The sequence below is a fragment of the Aptenodytes patagonicus genome, chromosome Z (genome assembly GCF_965638725.1).
Source record: "Aptenodytes patagonicus chromosome Z, bAptPat1.pri.cur, whole genome shotgun sequence".
Lineage (NCBI taxonomy): Eukaryota > Metazoa > Chordata > Aves > Sphenisciformes > Spheniscidae > Aptenodytes > Aptenodytes patagonicus.
Window position 1 is genome coordinate 10,443,104 of NC_134982.1, and position 25,133 is coordinate 10,468,236.

A 25,133-nucleotide genomic window follows, 5' to 3' on the forward strand; every position below is an offset into this window, starting at 1 on the left:
AACAAAACCACATAATAGTTGTCTCAAGTGCAAGGTGTCCTGAACATACAGAATCCCATACACTGCCCATACTACACCCATCAGCAGGAGACCTTCCCATGTACTGTATACAACAAACTTTAGGTTCACACCGATATGAAAGAAAGAATTGCATTAACATATAGGAAATGGTTGTGCTTTTGATCTAATGCAACTCACAATTTTAACTATCCAAGTTACACAGAGACGCCAATTTTTTTCCATTGAAAGATAAGACTTGAGAAGCACCAGTTGTTTTTTGGATAACGCTGGAGTACAGAAGTGGATAGTCTATGCTTGATCCTCACCAGTACATACGAGCTACTGCAGAAGACAAGTGTGACTGAGCCATTACATAACAAAGGCCAGAAGTAAATAAACTTAAAAAAAAATCTCACAAGTTCCTTAAACATTTAAAATTAAGTTCTCTTAAAACAAACCTATCTTCCATACACAAAGAGAGTAGGTGCTTTTGAACCTCCCAAGAGAGATCCTCTCTGTCCTAGATTAGACCTCTCCCTATGCTTTTTAAAATAAAACATGAAACTAATTCCCACTGGTGTTTAAATACAACGAAAGAGTAATGCTGGAGGGGCCACAAACAGTTTGGGATCCATTTGCTAGGTACCATATAAATTTAATAAATAATATACCTTTGGATAAAAACTGTCAAGTTATGGCAAAATATCATGACTAGTATTTACACACGGAGATAGTTCCTTTCTTAAAAGCTAAGCTTCAGGGAAGGAAACTGAAGTAGAATGTTGTTACTAAGAAAAAAGGTCAAACAGCAATTTAAGACATCAAACCCCATAAAATCAGAGGCTCTCATATCCCAAATACAGTATGGCCAAAAATGGCTACACAATAGGAAAAGCAAAAGCAAATAACAGGGTGGGCTTGGGAATCAAAAATACCACTTGGCTTGGTTAGAAGTATTAACATAGCAGGGTAATACAAGTCTAACACGGATAAGAATATTTCACCTTTTTCAAGGTCTTATTTCTGAAATTCACCCACCGTAACTGCAACAGGGGTTGATTCAGACGGAGCCATGGAGCTTTGGTACGCTATCCTACTATGCACAGCAGTCTGGTCATAGGAGGAAGTTGTTGTTACTGGGCTAGTGCTCTGGGATGAGCAGGTCAGACTGGAAGAGGTGATGGCAGAGGTTGTGTAGGTGGACTCCTGTACTGTATTGGATATTGGCAAAGAGGTATTCAAAGGATCACTGGAAAAAGTAAAAATTATTTATCGTCTTGGTAAATGACATCTCAAATACCTTCATGAAAATATCAGCTCCTATACAGTTATCTAGAACTACCTTAAACCTGCAGTCAAATCTACATTATTTATATTAGACAATCTAATCATGAAAAAAAAATATATAATTTTGCTTTGGTCCCCAGTAACCACTGCTTCAAAACCATCAGCTGCACTGAGCACCATTCACCTTCCTCCTGCCAGCCCAACCAAAACAAGAGTTTACACACAAGCACTTTTCAGTCATGTTATTTCTACCTTCTCAAAGGACAAATTAATGATCATAATCTCCCTTTTTTAAACAACTACATACAAAAAGTCTGGTATATCATGAGAAACACCCAGTCTCTTTTTACAACAGAATTCTAACGTTACAGTAGCAGTCTAACAGAATGAACTATGCAAAGAAGAAAAAAATACTTTAAAACATGCAGGAGTGTTTTACTTTCTAAACAGCTTAAATAATTTATAAAACTAAAAATTAATATGAAAGTACATTTCTACTAGTATTTCTGAATTAACTTCAGAAAGCTTTTTACTGAAGCCAATTTTTGAATGAATAAGGAAGAAAAAAATGGGTTACTGGTACACTGGCACTTATCATTGGCTATTTTAGAATTTCAGTAAGAGCTTCTTCATACTGAAAGCCTGGCTTCTTTTCTCATCCCATAGGAGCATCAGATCTGTAATCTGATGCCAATCTACCAACACACATATATGGTACAATGGTCATCTCTCCTGGATCAAAAGCAGAAAAATTCGGGTTGTGAGGAACGAACCCTCAAACAAATTTGAAAATAGGACAATTAAACATGAGAAATCAATTCTATAAAGTGTAGCTTATTATAAGGTTATTTACATTCATGTCATCTCCAGCTTCACATAGACCCATCCAGGGAGATTTTGGTTGTCATTAGAAAAGAAATCTCTCCTCTAAGATGCCATCCACAGAAAACACTTAGCCTTACAAGTCATTATATTTCCCCCTCCCATTGCTTGGCAACTTGTGCCTTGCTGGTTTTGGCACAAACTTGACCCCCTAGAGAAGACATGTCAGAATGCACAAGGGGAACTCACACGTACTTTACAGATTTTGAGTACAAGCTATTGTTGGTTGCCTGGCTGGTATTCTCACTGCTTGAAGTTGATCCAAACTCTGGGAGTGCAGGCTCTGATCCAAACTCGAGAGCTCCAAACTGAACATTTAACCCTGTCACATCTGCTGATCCAGGCATCTCCACTGCAGAGGCAGGAATCTTAAAGGAGGGAAAAAAAGGCATAATTCCATTGCATGCGCTATCTGTATTAAAGATACCAGTAATTGACACCCTCTCCTCCCTTAACTACAGGCTTCTTCAGTTACTGCCCCAGCCTTTGCTGCTAACTAGATCTGCAACAACCCCCCAGTTTACATCACAAAAGTTAACTACATTCTTGTAACCTGAAATTAATTCATTGATTCTGTGCCCTGATCTGGAGCTGAAAAAGTAAGCCATACTATTCTACAATATCAAAGTGTCATCCATGTCCCCCCCCCTTCAGACAATATTCATCTTGTGGCTACTAAGTCAATCCAAAATCACTCAGCAACAGTCATTTTCCACACAGAGCAATCAGATGTGTGCTTGGAAAAGACAACATCACTGTATTTTGGACCTAAAAACTATCCAGCTTAGAATTTCCTGCTTTATAAACAAGAAGTATACCATGGTCTTTGCCCTCCTTCTCCTTACCCACTTATATATAGAATAGAATCATAGAATCGTTTAGGTTGGAAAAGATCTCTAAGATCATTGAGTTCAACCGTTAACCTAGCACTGACAGGTCCACCACTAAACCATGTCCCTAAGCACCTCATCTACACGTCTTTTAAATACCTCCAGGGGTGGTGACTCCACCATTTCCCTGGGCAGCCTGTTCCAATGTTTCACCACTCTTTCAGTAAAGAAATTTTTCCTAATATCCAATCTAAACCTCCCCTGGCGCAACTTGAGGCCATTTCCTCTCGTCCTATCACTTATTACTTGGGAGAAGAGACCGACACCCACCTCGCTACAACCTCCTTTCAGGTAGTTGTAGAGAGCGATGAGGTCTCCCCTCAGCCTCCTTTTCTCCAGGCTGAACAGTCCCAGTTCCCTCAGCCGCTCCTCAGAAGACTTGTTCTCCAGACCCCTCACCAGCCTCGTTGCCCTTCTCTGGACACGCTCCAGCACCTCAACGTCCTTCTTGTAGTGAGGGGCCCAAAACTGAACACAGTATTCGAGGTGCGGCCTCACCAGGGCCGAGTACAGGGGCACCATCACTTCCCTGCTCCTGCTGGCCACACTATTTCTGATACAAGCTTTTGTATGGTTTTATGTTTACTAAAGACAAGCCACCACTCAATTACCCACCTTGGATGCTGGAGTTATCCTCCGTTTTGGTGGTTTTATCTGTTTCTGCTGGGTTTGATGGGCAGTCACTGCCTGGTTGTCCATAGATATAGTGGGGAGCTGTAACATTTTGCTAACAGCTGTAGGGGTGTCTACTGGCGATGGCTCACGGAGTTTTACCTGGGAGGAGAAAGACTCCAGCCCAGGAGGAGGAACAGGAACTGCCTGCGTTTGTTGTTGCTGTCGCTGGGTCAGCTGGCTCAGAACTGGCGATGGTTCAGGCTGGGATTTAAAGTCTGGTCAGCGTTGGGAAAAAGAAATTTCAAAATTAAAGCATTAAAGTGAAAGAATCTGGGTGGCTTGGCATACTCGACAGCTATGATTTTATAGCATGTGCACAAGTCTTTCAGACATCACATGAGTTTCACATTGAACATTACCACTGCAATAATAAGGCCAACATTTGATATTCTCTACTTTAAATAAAGAACTGTGGGCAAGCATTATTTAGCTTTCTTCAAAAATACGAAAACAAACCTATCTATACAGTCATATAATATTATCACAAATTAGTTCTCAAAAACTGTTATGGATTATTTTAATCAAACACTGCAAGTTTCACTGCAATTAACTGTGCTGGTAAAATGTGATTCCTTCCATGGGGTTTGAAGTTGCAATTTAGAGGTATTATGAGTTAGGATTTCCTGCCCCTACAAAGGAGAAGATTTTCAACAAATAGGAAGTCATCTACCATCTCAATCTGGCTGAAAGTCAAGAGATGCTGGACACTGACAGTTTTTTTTCCAAGTCTTGCCCTTTCATGTTTTTCAGATGCTGAAAGCCAGGCAGTGGCTCAGAGCACTGGTCAACAACCATAAAAGATCCACAGCATTCCCAATGTGAAGTTTTTTTATTCAGTTGGTAAAGTGCATTAGAAAGCAACTTAAAATGTACATAAACATATTTTCAGAATTGCTGTGTGTAAAAGATTATAACTTTACCAAATTGGCTGCTTATCTATCTGGAAACATATACATATACACGAGATAGATAAAAGAGCTATCACTCTTCACAGTGAGAATACTGCTAGAAACTACACTGCAAAAACCAAGTTTGTGTCATTTTCACTGTTTCTACTAATTTTACTCAATTAAACAAAAAATCCATACAATTATGAATAGACAAAATGGGTAACCTGCATCATTCTCAGCACTCTAGAGATAGAACGCTGAGATGTGATGCGCATTATGAAAAAATTATATAGTACTCATTCAAAATTCATGTACTGGTTAGAAGAGAAAAACTTGGGGGAAAAAAAAGACAAAATATGGTACAACCTTATACTCAGCTAGAAGCAGCATAGACACAATGAAAATAAGTTATTTTCCAGGATTTGTTGAGAAACAAAGTCACATCTAAGTTCCACTTAAATATTCAAGCACATTAAATCAAAGATGTCATTACATGAAGGCTCAACAACTTCTAGAGATGCAATGACATTTATGGATAGGCTTTAGCCTATAAAAACTTAGTTTGTGATATACTCTCTATGTCTATTACCAGCAAGTAAGTGTAACTCTTACAATGTTGTGACCAACTATAAAGAAAAAGTCTTTCATTAAGGCCATGTTAAACTGTCATTGGCATTAAGAAATCTTACGGGCTAATAAGAGAGAGAAAGAGAGAGAAAACTATGTCAAAGCACTTACCAAACTGATTAAGGACTGAGGATTGAGTAATGGGCGGTTTTACATCCCAAGATGATGTGGTAGTTGTGGTAGTAGTGGTAGAGCTACTGTTGTTTTGTTGAGAAGTAAACTGACCCAATCCCGGAGATTTCAACTGGTCCAAGATCTGGGATCCAGTAGAGTTTGCCAATTTAGAGGATCCGAGTTCTCCAAAGCCGGAACAAAGAACTGCAGACTACCAAAAGACAAAAAAGAAGAGGGGAAGGAGTGGAGTTAAGTATTTAATAAATAATTTGAACATAACCGTAGAGTCAATGCCTACAGCTGCTATTTGGCAGCAGCTAAAACCTCTTCAGCTCTAGATTACTAACAAATGACCAATAAAAAAAATTCAGCAGTTGCAGCATGTGGCCAGATCCTCTCTGATTAGCACTGATACAACTTGCACCACTGTGATTGCAACAATACTGATTTACTTGAATTCATGCATCTCAAAATAGCATATATTTACTAATAGTTGAACTGATTTTCAGAGAATAAATGTTAGTGCCCAACTTCAAGCCCTCACAATCGACTCAGAAATAGGCAGGTTTCCACAAAAAGCAGTCAGATATGTGCTTGGAAATAACACGTCATAGTTTTATGGCATAAAAGTCTTCACTATAAACAAATTATTTCATCCTAAATCAGCATGCAGTAAACGCATCTGCTCTCTACTCAAAAATTAATAGAAGTACTTCATGTAAACCGAGAAACAACTACTTAGCAAAATTAGAAAAAAAGTAATCTTTTCTTGTGTGTGTGTGTGTGTGTGTGTGTGTGTGTGTGTGTGTGTGTGAGAATGGAAGGAATGGAATTAAGAATTCCACTCCTTCAACATTTGCAACCTGAATTTTACAAATACTGAAACATCTCATGAAATAACCAGTACTGGAAAAGTTGTTTAACCTGTAATATTTACTCATGAAGAATATTTAGAAAGCATAAGATAATTTTACCAGACTTTGAGGAGAATAAGAGTTTACAGCACTGGAGCTGCCAGTTCCTGATGCCATCTGGGTGCTGTGCTGAGAATTTGTGAAGACTAGGGCTTGGCCAAAGGTCTGCTGCTGGGGTGCCTCAAATGAGTTGCCTTCTGTCTCTTGGGTAGAAGTCACAGGCTTTTGAAGCAGTGTTACCAAATCAATACTGTAAGAAAAAGCAAAGTTTGGCTGGAATAAATATGATGATTAGGCTGCGCTGAAACTGAAAAAAAGCACTAACAATACTAAAGCTGCCATACTGGCAATAGAATTATTACTGATTAACAGTCTTTTCAAATATTGCTTGTCTGCCATACAAAAAGAGGTAGAAAAGAGGGTTTTGCCAGAAAGTAATATTCTGCTAGCTGAAACCTTCCACTACAATTAGAATATAAATTATCTTTGCACTCTTTTCAAACATTATCAAATTTATAACATCATGTATCACATAAATACCCTATGTGATTAATATAAGCAAGTAACCGGAGACAAGTCATAAAAGATACATTATGTGTAAGTGAATGCTGCCTGCAAGCCCATCATATATATTGATAATCCACATTCTCTGTAATTTTCTTATCTTTAGCATGGCTTATTAACTCCCTACCACATGTTTAGCACAGGTTTATCCAAGGAAAAGCAAAGCATTCAGACAATAAAACAAATCTACTCCAAAAATTCTGACTTAAGTTTATCCTAAATATACCACAGGCTTGGGCTCAAGAGCTGCTTCCAGCACTTTCATTAGCATAGATTTCTCAATGCCCAAACCTTTCTTATGGCAAGTAAAAAAAAAAAAAAACCAAACAAAAAACCCCCATCCCCCCAGAAAAAAAACAACCAAAAAATAAAACACCAGAACTTAAGTTGATGAACTAGAATATTTTCTAACATAATTTGAGGGACATCCACTGGAAGAATATTTGCATTAGAACAATAAACATGTGAGCATATCACCTTTAAGAAGGAAAGGAATATAAACTGTAGACCACCGGACACCATGCCTCCTCCAGTTCACACCCATATTATAAGGAAAATTTTGCTGCAATCTGGAGTACAGCAGTACAGCTGTATCATTAGGCCATCTAGTTTTCAGATCTCATGCTATCCAACTACCAAAGTCTTCATCACACAACTTTAACCTGCTCTCCTGGGACCTGAGGCTAGTGCAGGAAACTGATTTCATAACATCATCAGCCAGGCATTTGGTGAAGACAAAGGCAAGCAAAGGAAGGCAGCAACTGCCATATTTTTGGTTCTCTGTCTGAACTCTGTATCATCAGTTAAGGCAAGTAATCGTGATGCTGTCCTGGTTTCAGTTGGGATAGAGTTAATTTTCTTCCTAGTAGCTGGTACAGTGCCGTGGTTTGGATTTAGGATGAGAACAAGGTTGATAACACACCGATGTTTTAGTTGTTGCTGAGCAGTGCTTACACTAGTCAAGGACTTTTCAGCTTCCCGTGCTCTATCAACCAAGAAGGCTGGAGGTGCACAAGAAGCTGGGAGGAGGCACAGGTGGGGACAGTTGACCCAAACTGGCCAAAGGGACATTCCATACCATGTGGCGTCATGCTCAGTACATAAACGGGGGAAAGCTGGCCGGGGGGGCCGCTGCTCGGGGGCTGGCTGGGCATCAGTCGGTGGGTGGTGAGCAATTGTACTGTGCATCACTTGCTTTGTGTATTCTGTTGTGGTTGTTGTTGTTACTATTATTATTATTATTTTATTTCAATTATTAAACTGTTCTTATCTCAACCCACAAGTTTTCTCACTTTTACCCTTCTGATTCTCTCCCCCATCCCACCGCGGGGGGGAGTGAGTGAGCAGAGTGTGGCGCTTAGTTGCCGGCTGGGGTTAAACCACGACAGGTGTTTACCAGGAAATTCACCTTGCCAATGCAAGCTTTTCTGTTAACACATTTGTCAAAGCACTACATTCTGAATACTTTCTGCATCTACAGGCGCAGGCTTTCCATTTTCTGGACAGCAAAGCTAGTGCTTCCTTTTCAACAGCGGAAAACTTTTCTTCTCAGAACTCTTGTTCCTGATGGTAAGCAGTCTTTGTGCAGAAGACAGGGTCTTCTCAGTATTACGCTTGTGGATTTGGTAAGTTTGGCTCCACTTCCACAGTCAATAATAGGTAACACAGGAATCCAGAAAACTAACAATTTGCAAGCAAGGCTTTCACAAATTTGAAATTAGCTTGACCAATCTCTGACCAGGACTGTCCTGTGTTTTATTCAACATTTTATATGTGCAAGCTAACATTGCTTCACCAAGCAGGTTTTTAAGGTACAGGGAAAATGTGGAAGAAGAGCTTACCTTTGCCCCGGAGTCACATGATTCTCAGCTGGAACGGAGGAAGCAGTGAAGACTTTTGTTTCAGAAAGCTGAAAAAGAGAGGGGGGGAGGTGTTTTAATCATACATATGCTCATGCTTCACTTCTGTGACATCTGCAGAAATTCCATCTTGGTCATGCACTTTCAAGATAAAAGTAAAGTCAAACTACCATTACAACCAGTTATGCTGCAGCTCTGCTAAAAAAGACAAAAACATGTAGTCAAACTTCAGCAAAGTCTTCTCCACAGAACCAAGTACCAATTTAAAGTGTACTTAATCGAAGTGTTAGGAAATTTGATCTACTGAACACACATGATGGTACACCAATGTAACTACATCAATGTGAGCAATAGTTTAACTGAAAAATATACCAGTAGAAAGTAATTAACGTGACAGCTGGTATATCATCAGTGTAAAGATACTTTGTGCAGACATAATTTAGTACTCCATAGAGCAGCTCTGATAAACCTTGTTGCAGAGGTCTAGCATATTGCACGGTTCCCACTCATTTCATGTACCCCTGGTGTTTTACATTTCAGCTCACATCACCAGCGGAGGCAGGTTTGCACTCGGGTATGTACAGTGAACTAGCATTCGTGGTTCCTTCTTGGCATTTCTGCTAGGGGCAGCAATAACATCTTAAACCGATTGCTTTGCAAGCATGAGTTCAAAAACAATGATAAAGGGAGAACCATGTAACTGCTTGTACTATAACCAGTCAGCCCATCCACAGCAGAAAACCGTACTTTTTTCACCATGCTGTTACAATAGAGATAGATACTTGCACAGGTAGCCAGGGAGGGGGAACTGGTTGGTTGGGGTTTGGGGGGGAAAGGGGGTGATTTTCGTTTGCAGGGGGGTTGGTTGGTTGCTGTTTGTTTTGGTTTTTTTAATAGCTTTTCTTTTTTAAAAAATAGTAGTTAGCTACAACTTCCTAGGGCTAATTAATTTCTATTGACAGGAATACTTGCAAACCAGAATAGGTCTTAAGCCAGTACAGGTTAGGTTTAACAAGATATGCATGTATAATGGTTATATTTTAAATTAAATTTGCACAAAATCACCATTAACTACTTTGGTGTAGCTTTGTATTTAGACTAAAGAATAACTGACCTATTCAACACTCACAAAGAATCCCTTTAAAATGTGACATTTGAATACAGCTCTTCCAGGAAATTATACATTTTTAATTGCATACATTCCTAGCAGCCCAGTTTAAGTGACATCACGGACATGAGCCAATTTCAGCTACCATCCCACAGGCAACTCTACTGAAAGCACGTATATCCCTGAACATGGTCATCTGATTGGGATTCTCCTATGAAACACCATTGTTTTAAGCAGAACACAGAAGGGCTGACTGGGAGCAATCACTTACCACTCAGAGGCAAAGTTCAGATGTTTCATGTACTCTCCTAGCACCCACTTACGTGCAACACACTGTGTCATGAAAAAATGAGTACCACCACAGTTCCTCTCTACATTTCCTTCCCTTCCCTTGCTGCCGATACAACATACTTTAATCCCAGCTTTCTAGAACACAACTCTGTCCTGTGCATAACGCCGCCAGCCCGCAACTCTATGTACTGACCAAAATGAAGAAAGATTCAGCTCAAGCATATTTCCAATTAAAAAGGCTGTTTCTCTGTTGTTCAGCCCTTTCCCCACCGTACATGTTATTTTAGAACAATGTGTACTGTACTTTTTGTAGTGTTATGAGACTTCTGCATTATATGGCACAAGGAGGTCAGTTAATGGCATGAGCAGCAGCCTATGGTCTGCAATCCCTTGGTTAAATATTAAATTCTTTGTAATGTCAACAGTTTCTTACTCTTACATAACCCAGGATAAGACTAACTGTGGCCAAAACACTGATAAATCCTGAAAACTAAGCAAATCAAGGAGCCTGAGGATGTTTGTGACTATGCAAAAGCATGCTTCACGTATGAGAGAGGAAATGTTCTCTTCAGGTGAACCAGCATGCAAAACAAAAGTCTCCAGCTACCAGCTTGGCTACATCGAAGTTTACACTACACCCTGTGGCAAACTCACTGCCACAAGCTCCAATCAAGCACCTAATTCAGAAGTCTGCTGGGATTACGGCATTTGTCAAAACACATACTTTGTGCAGCAGCAGCTGAAAAGTTTTATTACGCAGATGTATTTAGTATTTCTTAGAAATAGTATTATTGGCTCCTAACAAAGTTATTTACGCTCACCGTACACTACACTTGTAAATCTTTCACTGAGGCTCTGGCATTTTCCCAGAATTGAATGGTCGGTCATGAACCATTTGCAAGCATCGGCCTCACAAGGGTATTTCCTCCATCTGCAGCGAAATGCCTGTGCTTTTCAGCTCCTGTTCCTATGATAAAAATCATTCTCCAATCACCAAACAGACAATAAATACATTTAACAACTAGCTACCAGCTCCTATGGCCAGTTGATAGGTGAGGAGAACAGGAAAACATACTCCAGCATCCTCATAAAAACTCAACATTGACAAACCAGAAATAACCAAACCTTATAACTGTTTTGGTACGATGTACTGAAGTTAAACAAAATAAAACAAGTTCTCATGCTGTTTCCCAATAAAATACACTTTTTTCTTTTTTTTTAAGTGTTGCTGTTGTCTCAAATAAAAACTGAGACTACCAATATTGTACAGAAAATATTTCCTTTCATCCACTTTCCAGCAATTTGTATGTATTCTATTTCTCCCCTTCTGATAGTTTCTGTAGTTAAACTTTATTTTCTTTAGCCAGGAGAATATGATAACAATTTTAACGGGAAAACGCAGAGCCACCTTCACTACCTCAACATTTGTCTGGTCCTTCGTTGTTCTTGCCCTGAATATCCTTTTAACAAAATACAACCTCCTATTTTCACTGCAACTAGCTTTTACTCTATTTAAGAGCATGCTGACAACCTACTATACCTGCTCAATACTCACTAGTAAAGATAAATACCAAACAGGACTATTAGATCACAAAAAGCTAATCCTTCTCAGGTCAAACAACATGAAATTTCACTCACCTGCTCGTAACTTGTATCTGACTAGAGAACACCACATTTAAACAAAAATATTCTTCAGAAAAACACCTGGTCTTTATCTGCAGAGAGCAAATACATCAGCTTCCTTGGTTGTTTTAATCATTAGTCATGCTGCTAGAATTGTGTTTATTATACATTTAAATGCACAGCTCCATTTTCCAGCCACAGGTTCATATTATGCCTTTGTCTGCCAGACTAAAACCAGAGCCCATTACATGCTAATAAAGTAACCGTTTCAGATTCAGTAAACTAAAAATCTCACTCTCAAGGACCTCTTCTATCAGTAAATAATTTTCAGCTATTTTCCACAATTTTTGTTTTGTAAAAGCAACAAATGATTGGATGCAGTACTTCGGAATCAAGTTCAGGAGAGTCCATGTACAGAAATATAAATCAAGAACGATTAAGAGTCAGGGGAAGAGTGCCTACAGACAAAAAGACAATAGCTTTTTTTTGCCACAGCATCAGCCCTTTAGGAGACCATGCTGAGCTGTTCTTTTTTCATCATCCACTACAATCCTGAAAATTTTTCAGTTGCTGCTTTCCAGAAAATAGCCCCTTGTTCTGGAGGTGTGCCTTTATTCCTATAAAACAAATGGACTTTTGGCTATATTAAAGCATTTTTCATTTGAACAGGTCCAGTCCAGCAAAGGTCCAGATTTCTCTGCATGACTGGCTTACTTTTAATTGCCATTCCAATAATTTTTGGGTTTCCCATACATTTTATTCAGCAGTGATTTTATTTTTACTTCCAAATCATTGATAAGGACACTAGATGGCATCTCGCCTGGGATTGGATTCCTTTATAGTCCTAGAAATGCCCATGTTCAATAAGGGTCCTCCTGCAAAAGATTTATTTGCCAAAATTTGCAAGGCAGGTTTTAATCCACTTAATGTGTTTTGTGATAGCATGTAATTATTTTTAGAACAAAAGATGTAGATCAAATCTCTTACAAGGACATTATCTTCACAGTTAACGCATAATTTACTTAAAGACCAGATCAGGTTTATTTGAAGTGGGCCTATTTTCCATAAAACTACACTGAATAGCACAAGCTGTATTCTTACGCTTCTATTTTTTTTAAATCAGATTAATCAATTTTCCTTTATTTTTTCCCCAGGCATGTTTTGGGCTAATTTGTCTGCAGCTCGCCATTTCATTCACTCTTTCTTAACATCAGCACATGAGCAACTTTCTCCTAGGTTATTTTTCCAGGACTCTAAAATTAATAAAAATTAACAACAGGCTAGAAATTTCATCTGCTGCTCTTTCAAGATACATGTGCAAATTACACAGGTTTAATAATTAATTTAAAAAAAAAAAATCATCCTTAGTCAGCATTGCTCAACACCCCTCCCATACTACAAATGCTGTATTGTATTAGCATCAAACAGGGGTGAGAAACAAGGCCAGAAATTTTCACTGTCCTTAGCACTTAGTCTGTCTGTAGCATATACTGTAGAAATAAAAGGACGGGTTTAAAAAAGATGCCAGCTTTTGATGGCAGTAACTGATACAGAAAACCTAGGAATTTTAGAGTTTCTTTTAATTTTCTCGAAAGACACAGCCCTCTCATGAGGTAAGGACAGATTTTTCGTATCTGTAATATAAAACGTTCCCACATTTCTAGGGATAACACTGACATGCAACCCTACAGGAGGAGGCAAAAGGGATGATGTCCAAGACAACCTCTTACTCTTCTGAAAATAAACTTGAAATAATGGATATTCCTGTAAAAGATGAAAAACGTCTTAAAAGCTAAGTTTTCCTTTCCATATTTCTTGCTACCTTGTTGGTTTTATGAACTGCTTAAGCTTTAGTACAGTAACTGAAAACTTAAAATCACAAATGCGATTTTCACACGATGATCACAAATGCCAAACATTTTGCAGACATGAAGACATCTCTTCCCTGATAAAGAATGAGAACCAAAATTGTTGTAGTATTTCAGACAACACATCATGATAAAACAACAGCAATGAAGCAATTAAGTGCTAGCTTCAGCATACTACTAGCTCCTTTTTTTAGTATTATGAACATGAAGTGGACTAAGTGGAACAATTATGCAGATTTCAAACAAAAAGCATCAGATGAGGAGTCTAAAGTTGATAGTAAGCTTCAGCACTTAATTACATAGAAGTCTTGTGATAATACAGCTTTAAATCCCTACACAATAGTAGGGGGAGGTATGCACTTAACACCCATCAGCGCTGAGCAGTGGAGAACTATAATTCACAAATACTTAATTTGAGATAAAACTTTAAATTTTATTATCCATGTATTGTCCACCCAGAAAAATAAATTAGTATTTCTTCATTCAATTTTATTTTAAAAATAAGCTTATCTAAATATATAGATTTCAAACAGGAATTACAGCAAGAAACACAGTAAGAAATATCATTGCATGCATACAGCAAAGTATACTTCAAACATTTAGTTTTTGAAGACAACAGAAACTCTGAAAAGGGTAAATAATCAATCGGTCTATCCAACAAGGTACACTTACATCTTCATTCCAGTCTTCTGCTGTCCATTCTTCTATTGAGTTTTTCCACGCTCCTATTGTAATTTGTGGAAGGAAAGAAAACAGTTATAAGCTAAAAGCACAATGTCGTATTTCAAACTTTCTGCTTTATAAGCAATCCTGTTTTCATTATAGTGGAACGCAAAGTGAGGAGATGGTGGTTGGAAACATGGTAAGCTCTAGAAAATTGGTCCACAGGTTAAAAATTTTGGGAGGGTTTTTTTTCCCCCCCTTTAATTTCTGATTTCAGGAATTTCATACCCACTACGGTACCAGACATAATTTGCACAAATGCATGTCTGCAACCAGTGATTAACCCCAAACATAGGAAGAACTTCCTCGTATGTCCCAAATGACAGTGAGAGGTTACTCAACCCTCCCACGGGATCTCTCAGTTTCATGCACAAATTCATACAATCACAACACCTGCTCCGACATCCATAATCCTACTTTCAACACATTCAAATTCCAGACCCAAGCTATGCCTCTGGAGGCTCCTTTCCAACCTGTTAACTCTCTCCTCAGGGCAGAACAACCCCACTCCCTTCCCCTGACAAAACAATTTTATTTTAAAACATATATAATTCATATAATGGCAGCAGAAGAGTCAATAAGCTTCCACCGTAGCTGCAAAACACTTCTTCTCGTAACTTGTGGCAGAGTTTATTTGGCGAACACTGGAGCACAGCATGCAGTCCACAGCATGCGGCAATGGGAAAACTACAGGAAACGATCCTATAGATGCAAAAACCTGATCCCTTCCATAGGAAACAGCAGGCACAGACATGCAAGAGCAATAAATGGACTGAAGGCCTGGCCCACCAGAGTAAGCATAGGGAAGGTTATCCCAGCAACAATCACAGACTTCATTTAAACTACATAAACATGAGCGAAGAAAACACCGGCAGTAAAGTTCCTGCTACCATCACCTTTGATCAAGTACAAAAGCAAAAGAACTACTGCTTTAATCATCTTTTACTTAACTAGGGACCCTCTGAGACACATTCATCCAGAAACAAGCCCCCTGAAGACAGCATCAAATCCAGTTTGTACTAATGCCATCACTACATTAGTGCATTCTTTTGTACACCTTACAAAACCTTTGTACACCTTTACAAAGACACCTTTGCAGCGTCTTGGGCAGAGGAGGGTCGAATGGCACTAATCCAGCGAGGCGAACAGGTCTACCACAAAGATAGACACACGGTGGGGAGAAGAGAGGGGGTTTATACCTTGGAATCCAAAATCATTTGGCAGGTCCTGAGCAAGGTAACATCCGCTTTGTGTTGGCTCTGTGGAGCAATACAGAGTTGCCTGAAACATCTCATGCTCACTTGTTACCAAACAGCCCCTAACCAGAAGGTTTCTACATGCTGCAAAATATTGAGGTACTTGAAAAAGAACTAATAATCATATCCGAGCACAGCAAAATTACTACAATGCCTCAAATTTCTAGTCTAATCCACACATTTCCACAGAAATTTTGGAAAGGCGGAAAAGCCCAATGAGCAGCAGTTTTTAGAGAAACAGTTATTTTCTTTCCCTTCTCCCGACCAGCACAAGATCCCTTCCTCCGATATTTCTTCTTTAAATAAATACATCTTAGTATTTGCCCTGCTTGTATTTATCCCGTCAGTCAGTGCAAGGCCTGCCTCTGTAGAAGACAAACCTTGTGTTGGTGTCAGACCTCTGACAATGGAGCTCAGAGCCTGCTAAAACAAACACAGAAAGAGCTCAGACAAATCAAGCCCAACTCCTGAGCATCCTCCACCACCTTTGGGAGACGGAGCCTGTTTGGAATAATACTTGGGACATCTTCCTGACATTCAATTTAAACATTCATCTGTTGCTCCTATGAACATGGTCTGTGCGTTTACTCTTTTTAAATACTGAACACAACCCTTCACCCTTTTATTAGTTGACCCAATCTGCTAAGTTTATTATTGTTGTTTAGTAACATTCTACCTTCCCAACTCAATCCTTCCAGACTCATCGTTATTTCACTACTCTTGTCTGCATTAAATCCAGTTTGCTAACACCTTCCTTCTATTGAAGGGATTCTGAGTCTGACCTTGCCACAAGTGCATCAATTTCCTTTTAGTCCAAAATACACCTTGGCATTATTGCAACTCCATGTATCCTCTTCCCAACTTTTACTTCCAAGCCTTGCAAAGCATCACAATTTAAGAGTTCTCTGGTTTCCACCGAAATTATGGTCTGTGTTTTCAAGGATCCTTGTCATAGCAAATTCAACCTAGATGGCTATCTGTGACTTTTTCCTGTTTCCCTTTGTAACAAGTTTAGTTTTAGAAAGCTATAAAGCCAATAAAAAGTATACTATATGTTTTTGGTAAGTCTTCAGCTATTTTCCTCCAATTCCTCACTTCCTGTCACACTATTTCATTTTTTTTTTCTTTTTTTGAATAATCAGCCATAGATACTAGCTCCAAAATAATTTTATTTTGGTCTATCCCAAACTTATGTACTAATCCTTTCCTTTCGGATTACATTTATATTCTAGAATGACCTGAAGGTTTCCTTAAAATGTTCCTTCCAACTTTTACAGCAATCCTAAAAAAAACCCCAACCTCATTGTAACTTCCAAGCCACACAACTCCCTTCTTCCCCCTTGACAGTTACACTGTAATTTATTTTTTTTCTTGTCATTCTTCAGTTTCAGAGTCATTTAAGGCTGCTCATAACCAAGATAACGAAGCAAGCTTTTCTGTGAAATTTATGAAACACTACCGAAGTACAGGTATCAGTGAATTACCAGAACCCAATACCATTTTTATAACCTACTTTGAGAAATGACCACCTCCAACATAATTTATTTACAAGAACTGCTGTGATTTGTTGTTCAGGATCTCCTACTGACATGTACATTACAAAAATGTAAGAAACTGAACACTCAGCATGCCTGTAAGAAAATATCGATCACACTGTTCAAGTTTATTCCCTTTTGGATGACAATTGGTCATTTTGTTTCCTCCCACCTGTCCCTTCTCTTTGCTTTTCAGCTGTACATTACTTCTATAAAAATTAGGATGCAGGAAAACCAATGCTGAATTATTTGGAATACAATTACACTTAAATGTTATGAACCATGAAAGATTCAACTTTTACTCTCTTTTTATTTCAACCAACAACACTAAATTTTACCTCCACAGAACCAGCTAGCTTTTCTATAGGATTACATGATGGTGCACCTAGAAACACCTTTCATTCAGGCTACTGCGATTCCTCTGGCATCTGCAACAATTCAGGACAAGAGGTTCTAGAGCGCTTTCAGAGGACGTATGGGGGCAACTACATTTTGGAAACAAATAGTGTATTTCTTTTCAATCAAAAATGTTGATGTTGATCCTTTCCCAGCACTGGCTTAAAGAGGAAATACTTAGTAAATACTCAGAACTCCACAGAGTTTCTATTTGCATGATGTCTTCAGAAAACATTTTGATACGCAAAACTGGCTTTGTTTCTCCAGGTAGTTGCCCAGTTATCTCCTTTTTAATGTAACCGCAGATGAAAGACACTAATTTTCCAAGTAACTAGTATGAGCTAATTTTGTTTTCTTTCTTTTTAGATGAAAGAAATGTGACTGGGTAATGAGGAATAAAGAGAGGAATTTCCATCCTGCCCTTCCTCTGTGTATGCTCTTACCTGACATCCTTCACTAGCCCACTGCAGGCTTTATGGATTTCCATACCTATACGTCCCCCTCATTCACATCTTTAGTAACTCCACATTGGAAACTTATTTATTACTGGGACTGTTGATTTGTAACTAACATGACAGCACTGTAAATTAAGGCAAAAAAAAAAAAAATTGAAAACTAGTATTTGTGATTAACAAGTGAAATCAACAGCTGAACTTTGTACAACCTGCTTCCAGCCCCACACCTTGTCTGCCACTTCTTCCCCCTACCCCTGCTTCCATCTTCCTTCCCAGCACTCTCTTCTGCTTTAAAACTACTACCCCAGCTGCAGCCTCCTCTAATAACCCTCAAGATGCTTTCCATCGCCAGAAAAGTGCTTCCCACTTGGACAAAACCAAATGATTCAATTTTAAAGCCTACTCTTTTTAAAGAGATCTCTTCTTTCTGGCTCGGGGACTTATTTCAGACATTCCTACAGCTTGTCTAAAGAAGAAACACTGTAAAATAAAACACTCTTCCTATAGTCATATATAGAGAGACATTTTTGTTTTGTCAATTATGGTGCCTCTTCCATTTGCACTGAAAGTAAATTAAGATTAGCAGCAAAAAGGTACTTAGCACCCAAAAAAAACATTCACACTTTAATTAATTCACTTAAAATTTCCACCAACCAAATGAATTTGCAGAAACTCCCCACACTGACACTGAGTCATTCATACCCCAAGAACCATTAATCTGATGAGGCCAGGGAAAATTCCCAAATGCCTTCTCTCACCTTCTTCTCCGTACCATGCTCCCCAACTTTCCATACATGCTTTAAGTTGCATTACTGAAGCTCAGTGAAGTTCTCGGTGATATGTGCACAGCCTAACAGCAAAAACACACTTGGCATCCAAAAAGAAGTTCCACACGTCAACTAGTACACTTTGAATTTCCACCAATCTGTTTGCTCAGCAGCAAACCCCTCATGTAGACACATTCATACTCCTACAAGGATCTGTTTAGCCACACCAAGCTACTCTTATTCCTATGCAGAATTCTTCCATTACTGAAGACTGAGGAAATGCCTACAAGAAGGAACAGAGGTTGCCATAGGGGAGGCACATTAAGGCTACCCAGAGTTAGCAAGGAGGGTCACAAAACATTCGAGCTCACTTGGGAAGTGGAGCACAAGCCAAAGTTGTTCGTAACCCACAGCCTTACGGTTGCATTCATTAATAACTAAGCAGTGAATTTTCTACCTCTGGTCCAGTCTCCTTATGCCTTTCCTGTACGTCGTCTTTTAGTTATTTAACCTTATTGTTTCTGCAGCTTTCATGACAACATACCCTGCCCTCCGCTACCATAAAGCAAACAACAATATCAGTATTCCTAGGGGAATTTTCAAATCATTAGCTGTCCTTCTAATTCATTATCTGATAAACTTATTTGAAAAACTAGCATGAGTGAAAGTAAAAGGTGCTTTTCTGTTTGTGCTATAGCACCAAGTCATTTCAAAAGTAATTCCTTGGAAAGATGCCATATTTGGCAAAAGAGCTCCCTTTCAGTAACCATTAATATACTCAGTGCCACTCTCCCACACTGGACTAGAAGGCACTCAGAGTGACAAGTCAGCTGCCTAATAAGCCCTCCTAAACTCTGAGCCTGTTATTGTCTTCTCTGGTTAAGTGGAAAATGGCTTGTATGAAGTTTAGAAAACTGCATCTCAAGAGGCTCACAGCAGAGCTCAACAGAGTACACCTGGCCTCCGGTATCAGTCTTTTCCTTCCACACTTGACACAGGGGTTGATGAAAAATCACCTGAGTAGGCTTCAGCAATGAAGAGACCAGAATAGTTACCCTTTGCTGGGGTTAAAAAAAAAAAAATCTCTCCCAGCATTTAGTGGTTCCCAAATGTGGACAACACGTGTTATCAATTTCTCCATCCTGACACAGGGTTTCCTTTGTCTTCATCTCCTGTCACAGAATATGGGAAGCAGCAAAGTATCCTATTTTCCCAATCACAGACAAGCAGGTCATATTCTTCATTTCTGAATCACCACGAGACCACTGTTAAGTGGTTCCTTTCCAAACTATGTCTGTCTCTTGCCTTTAGCTGCGAGTGTGTACTTCAGACTTGAAACTTCACACAGAAACACACAGCTGCCTCTATCTTCAGACAGGCAGACTGCTCTTTTGGCTTCCATTCAAGTGCCTACTTGTGCTTTACTTAATAATTCTTCTCTTCAAAGGTGGCAAATCTTGGAACTCTCCTCCATCCCAGAGACTCACATCCTTACATTCCTGCATTGTACAGGTGAGGCTTCCAAAGCCATCCCAGTACCACTGCGTGGATTCATATTTGTAAACAGTTTTTCTTTTCTTTTTCTTCTTCTACTTAGATATTCACACCCTATTGCCTAATTCCTGTGGACCAATCACTTGAAGTAGGACTTACACTCCCTAACTATATTAGGTGAGCTCTTAAGCAGTACTTAAAATATCTAAACAGTTCTTCCAATACAAGGTTCCTCCAATAACTCTTCAAATCCCTTTGTCTCTCAAGGGATTGTTAGTTCTAAAAAAAAAAAAAAGAATTGAAAATTGCCTTCCCTTCATTCTAACCAGATAGTCACTCAGGCTACAGCATATGCTCTGCACATTAGTTGCAGTTAAGCTATAAAAATGACCTAATATCTGTGTCATGTGAGATGTAGTCACATTTTCAGAAGTTAACTGAACACTAACAGAATGTTTAACTGCAATTTGCTACAGGTCTTCATTCCAATCCTTCCACTTCTTGAAGCATCTTACCAGTTCCATCATCTGCATCATTCTGACCAGTCTCCCAAATCTCTGATTTTGTCCCAAAGCCATCAGTGGCAGAAGACTCCGTATAGTCTGCAGGGTTAAATGTCCTAGAGTTTTAAAAGTTAAGAAATGGAAGAGAACACATGGGTCATTCAACGAACACAAGTGTCATCATTTTCAGCTGAAGTTGTATTAGATTTAACATCTTGATTTCCACATAATTTATCTTGATAGTTTTGGTTTCAAAAGAAATTTTTCTTCTATGAGCAGACACAGATAAAAAAGGAATAAGAGAGAAAAGAAGAGGAGAAAAAAGTGAGTAGACTGGAAAAAAAAATTACTGTAGAGAAACTGAACCAAAACAACAATTCCTGAAAAAGCAGTTAACAGCATACCTACTCCTCCCACTCGTATAAAGCATTAGTTTATATGCACAATGATAAACCCCTCTCAGCTGACAGTTTCTCAGCAGGTGGCTGACTGATGAGAAACCAGTATCATGTCCTTTCAGAGCACCAGACCTGTGCAGGACAGGAGTCCAAACATCAGTAAGATTATTTCGGAATGCACTCCTGGCACCGATGCCAAAACACACAGATGCAGGTAAAAGGTGAAAGAGGATTATTGAAGAAAAACCTCTTTTCAGTTTATCATCTACAAGTATGAACAAGAAGGATTATTAGAGAAGTAGAATGAGCCTTCTGTTCATCATGACATCACTGATATTACATGAAATGTCATTAAATGCAAACACTGAGTGAAAGTAGTGGAGGCTACACTTCTCTGAAGCAAGTTATTCCAACAAAACTGAGAACAAACTTTTGGTTACTGCTGAGTAACTTCTTCTGATTCTGTTTTAGGGTCCATGTATGTACAAACGGCTAAAGCATGAAACCTCAAAAACAGGAGAAAGCTTACAATCGCTAGACTTTCTGGTTTTATACAGAACTTGCACGTTCTACATTACACTGAAACAAATCTATTTTTAAAGTGACCTAGGACTATACGCACCACACAGAACTTTCAGCCTCCAAGGCACTATGTGGCTGCTACTGATCAGTATAAATGGGTTCTCCAAGTTTGGGATATTAACATCAAGTGAATATACATTAGGCTTGTACAGGTGTGTCTAGTTAGAAATACTGGTTTTAAGACAAAAATAATCCTTTAACCATCTAACAGATTTGTGAATTTTTGCATCCATATTGGTTTATCAAACATACAGCAATATTAATACATACAGTGGCAATATTGTCAATTAATATTGCCACTGAGTTTGATCCTTGCCAAAATCTGTGCTCTGCATGTTTCTTACCCCATGCCTTGGGCTGAAAACCTCCCCGCTCCTCTCCCTCTGCCACGTCCAAACCCTAGGAGAGAAAACACCATTTAACAGCAACAGCAGAGGAGCCGCCAATCACTAGTCTGTCACATTAGAAAATACTGTGGTTGAAGAAGAAAACTACTGTAGTTAAAGTTAAATATCATTACTTCCCAAATTTCCTCACAGGAAAATTTGTTTCCCTAACACACACGAGTAAGCCCCTGTTCATCTAAGACTATGTGTTTCAGTAGGACTTGCAATTCTTTGCTATCTTTTCTGTATCTAGTGAAGTAGCTCCAAATGCCAAGAAAAGGACTTACCTAAAGACCCATCCCCCATGAGACTGCTATTGCCAAATCATTAGACATTGTTCAAAAATTTGTCTCTACTTCCTCACTCTTGCCTAAGAAGCTCTAGAATCCCAGCCTCCCTGTGTACACTGATCTCTCAAGAAATTCCCTGTCACTCCTTGTCTGTGAGGAGAAAGTTTAAATACTCCATTTGTTTCCTTCTCTGACTCAGCCCACCTGTCCACCCTTACCTTCCTGTGCTTTCACTGACCTGCGACCACACACTCCTCCTGCTTCCCCCTTGATCATAGTTACTGACATGAAAATCATCCAATTCAAATTACTCAAACAACTTCCTTGTTATCACCCACAAGAATATTCATTTCTATTTTAACAACAAATATTTGTTGCCTCCAATTTTGGTTACCAGCCTCAGTTTACAAGTTTCTTCATACAGTGAATGTCTTTATTTTTGCACGTTGCATAGTGCCAACAAGGCATGAAAATTTTTGTATTATTTAACCATCCATAAAGCACACGTCTACATAAACTGTTAGAAACTATTTCTAACATTTGGCGTATTTCTACATAGATTTTTTTTTTTTTTCCCTTTTTTAGGATCTCAATATCTGAGGCTTTTCCAGTTTGTTGGGGTTTTTTTTGAGGAAGACTATGAATATTATTTTGTATTACAAGAACAGGAGGACGTCAAGAGCTGCGGACTGAGAACAAAGCAATGTTCATTTTAATGACAAAATTACATGGTAATTATAAGTCACCAAGCAACTACAAGTTTACCAGAGCACAAAAGTTATAAGCCTAAGTCACCAATACAGTGGTTGTCCAAACATCAGAATTCCCCATGATAGGCTGTTCAAATTGGGATCAAAATTACCCCTTATTTTCAGGGAACCACCTAAACTGAATAAGAGCAGTAGCTCCAAGACGTGGTAAAACCAGTTGCAGAAGTTCCTATTTTAGTGACTTTCCTTTCCCTCCCCTCACCACTCGTTCTTCCCCTTGCCCCCGTTCACTGTCCAAGTGTTAAAAGACATTTCTGGACCTCTAAAATATCTACTACCTACATTTTCAAGGACTTTGTAGAAGCATCAAAATAGCAGGATAGCTTTACCCACATTTTCATGAAAGCATTTATCCATATCCTATACAAGACAACTGGTAGCTGCAGAGGAACCATGGAAACCTGCAGAGGAAGGATTCCCATCCAGCAACACACAGTATTTTGGTGGGACAAGAACACAAGAACTGAAGTCTGACATTAGGCCAGGCCTGGTATCTCTACATTTTCCCCTCTTTGGTCTTTTTTCACAATTGGTTGGAGAGAAGACAGACAGAGATTAGGAAAGAGGTAACATCAGCCACAACCCAGCAATCGCCATCCCTCTTCACCAAGCCCGCACGTGGAGCTGTGCTCTTTGCTCTGTCATAAACAACAGTGCCCCAGACTCCTCTGTACCCAACCGATTGTAACTCGGCCTCTGAACCTCCTTGCTCAGCCTACCTATTCTACTGCTCTTCTCTCTTTCGCCCACCTAAAATCCCCAATCTGGGAAGCTGATCCCTGGCATAACGAGGTTGCAGCTCTCAGATGCACAGAAGTCAGTGCACTCCGGATTATCTTTATGCTCAGTAAATAATTTTTTTTAAGAGTAGAACCAGCTAAACAAGTTTACTTGGGGACACTGTAGGGGCCATCTATGTAATAAATTTACTTCCTACAGCTATCAATACAGCATTAAACAGCATTTACTAATGATGCACAGAAGAGAGAGCAACAGTTTTTTGACAAGCTCAGCTACAATTCCAATTGGGAGCTGCAAATCACAGAAACAGTCAAGCAGAAATATTTTTGAGTGAGGCAGACATTAGGTACAGAGGGATTAGCTGGAATAGCTAGCATGAAAGTATAAATAGGTTTTAGAAGAGGAGGTAAGTCTTCCCAGCCTCCCAAGTGCAAAAGCCTGAAAGAATAACCTTAGCATATTAAACAGAAGATGAAGTTTTAGCAAGTGAGGCCTATATAAGATGCCATACCAGCACGGGCATAATAAACTACTGGCTAAAAACAGCAATAAGAACCTCTAACAATTTTAGAAATTGCTAGAAAGAAATAATGTTGTTCCTGAAGTTCCATGCACAGTCTTAGACTACTAGCCAGAAAGGGTTTTTTATACCAGATCACCTTGAAAGTTAATCCTGAACTTGAATTCCAAGCGGATTCCTGTAACTTCATAAAGCTGTGTCTATGCTTTCTGTCAAAATTGAAATTCAGTTTAATCAACAAACACAACAAAAAGCATTCTAATGAAGACAAAAGGGAAGTACCAAACCAGTGGGGTTACAGAAAGCACTAAATTAAAAGCTAGAAATGACACTTAGGATGAACTAAGTCCAAATATGGGACAGTGAGTACTCACCACTGAAAGACCACCCTAACTCAGACACGGAATCTCATACATCATGGTCATTAATGCAAGATGCCAGTGGGGAGGGCCGATATTCTCTTTGACACAACCAGATCACCAATATATTCTTAAATTCTCATGCAAAGAAAGTTACTTGTCTCAGCTGCCAAAATTAAAACATGGCCTTAAAACAATTAGAAGGCACGGTTTTCTAATACAGAGAAGTTAGTCATGAAGCAACTATGAATGCCCATCAGGCATCTGCAAACTTTTGATGCTTTTTAACAGTGACTAAAACGTCAGTGAGCAAATGGGGCTTCACACTGCAATTCAGAGCAGGGACCCAAATTCTGAGCATGCAAT

The 25,133-nt window shown here is 39.0% G+C and overlaps 1 protein-coding gene and 2 non-coding genes across 6 annotated transcripts in view; all 3 read right to left on the minus strand.

Annotated features, from left to right (window-relative positions):
- The window catches only part of UBAP2 (ubiquitin associated protein 2), a 238,357-nt gene that overhangs the window by 171,198 nt on the left and 42,026 nt on the right, over positions 1–25,133 (minus strand). For 2 of the 4 annotated variants that reach the window (XM_076363069.1, XM_076363068.1), the window contains exons 7-16: positions 22,046–22,100; positions 20,734–20,837; positions 15,515–15,574; positions 14,265–14,317; positions 8,685–8,752; positions 6,340–6,529; positions 5,363–5,576; positions 3,675–3,949; positions 2,365–2,537; positions 1,039–1,249 (exon numbers count right to left, since the gene is read on the minus strand). In XM_076363069.1, the coding sequence (XP_076219184.1) occupies positions 1,039–1,249; positions 2,365–2,537; positions 3,675–3,949; positions 5,363–5,576; positions 6,340–6,529; positions 8,685–8,752; positions 14,265–14,317; positions 15,515–15,574; positions 20,734–20,837; positions 22,046–22,100 (1,403 nt within the window). The remainder of the gene's footprint in view (positions 1–1,038; positions 1,250–2,364; positions 2,538–3,674; positions 3,950–5,362; positions 5,577–6,339; positions 6,530–8,684; positions 8,753–14,264; positions 14,318–15,514; positions 15,575–20,733; positions 20,838–22,045; positions 22,101–25,133) is intronic. The other 2 variants (XM_076363072.1, XM_076363070.1) reach the window with 1 other exon arrangement.
- LOC143173243 (small nucleolar RNA SNORD121A) lies at positions 2,853–2,937 on the minus strand. The gene has a single exon (XR_012997499.1). It is a non-coding gene; the product is annotated as a small nucleolar RNA SNORD121A (small nucleolar RNA).
- Positions 5,906–5,987, minus strand: LOC143173244 (small nucleolar RNA SNORD121A). The gene has a single exon (XR_012997500.1). It is a non-coding gene; the product is annotated as a small nucleolar RNA SNORD121A (small nucleolar RNA).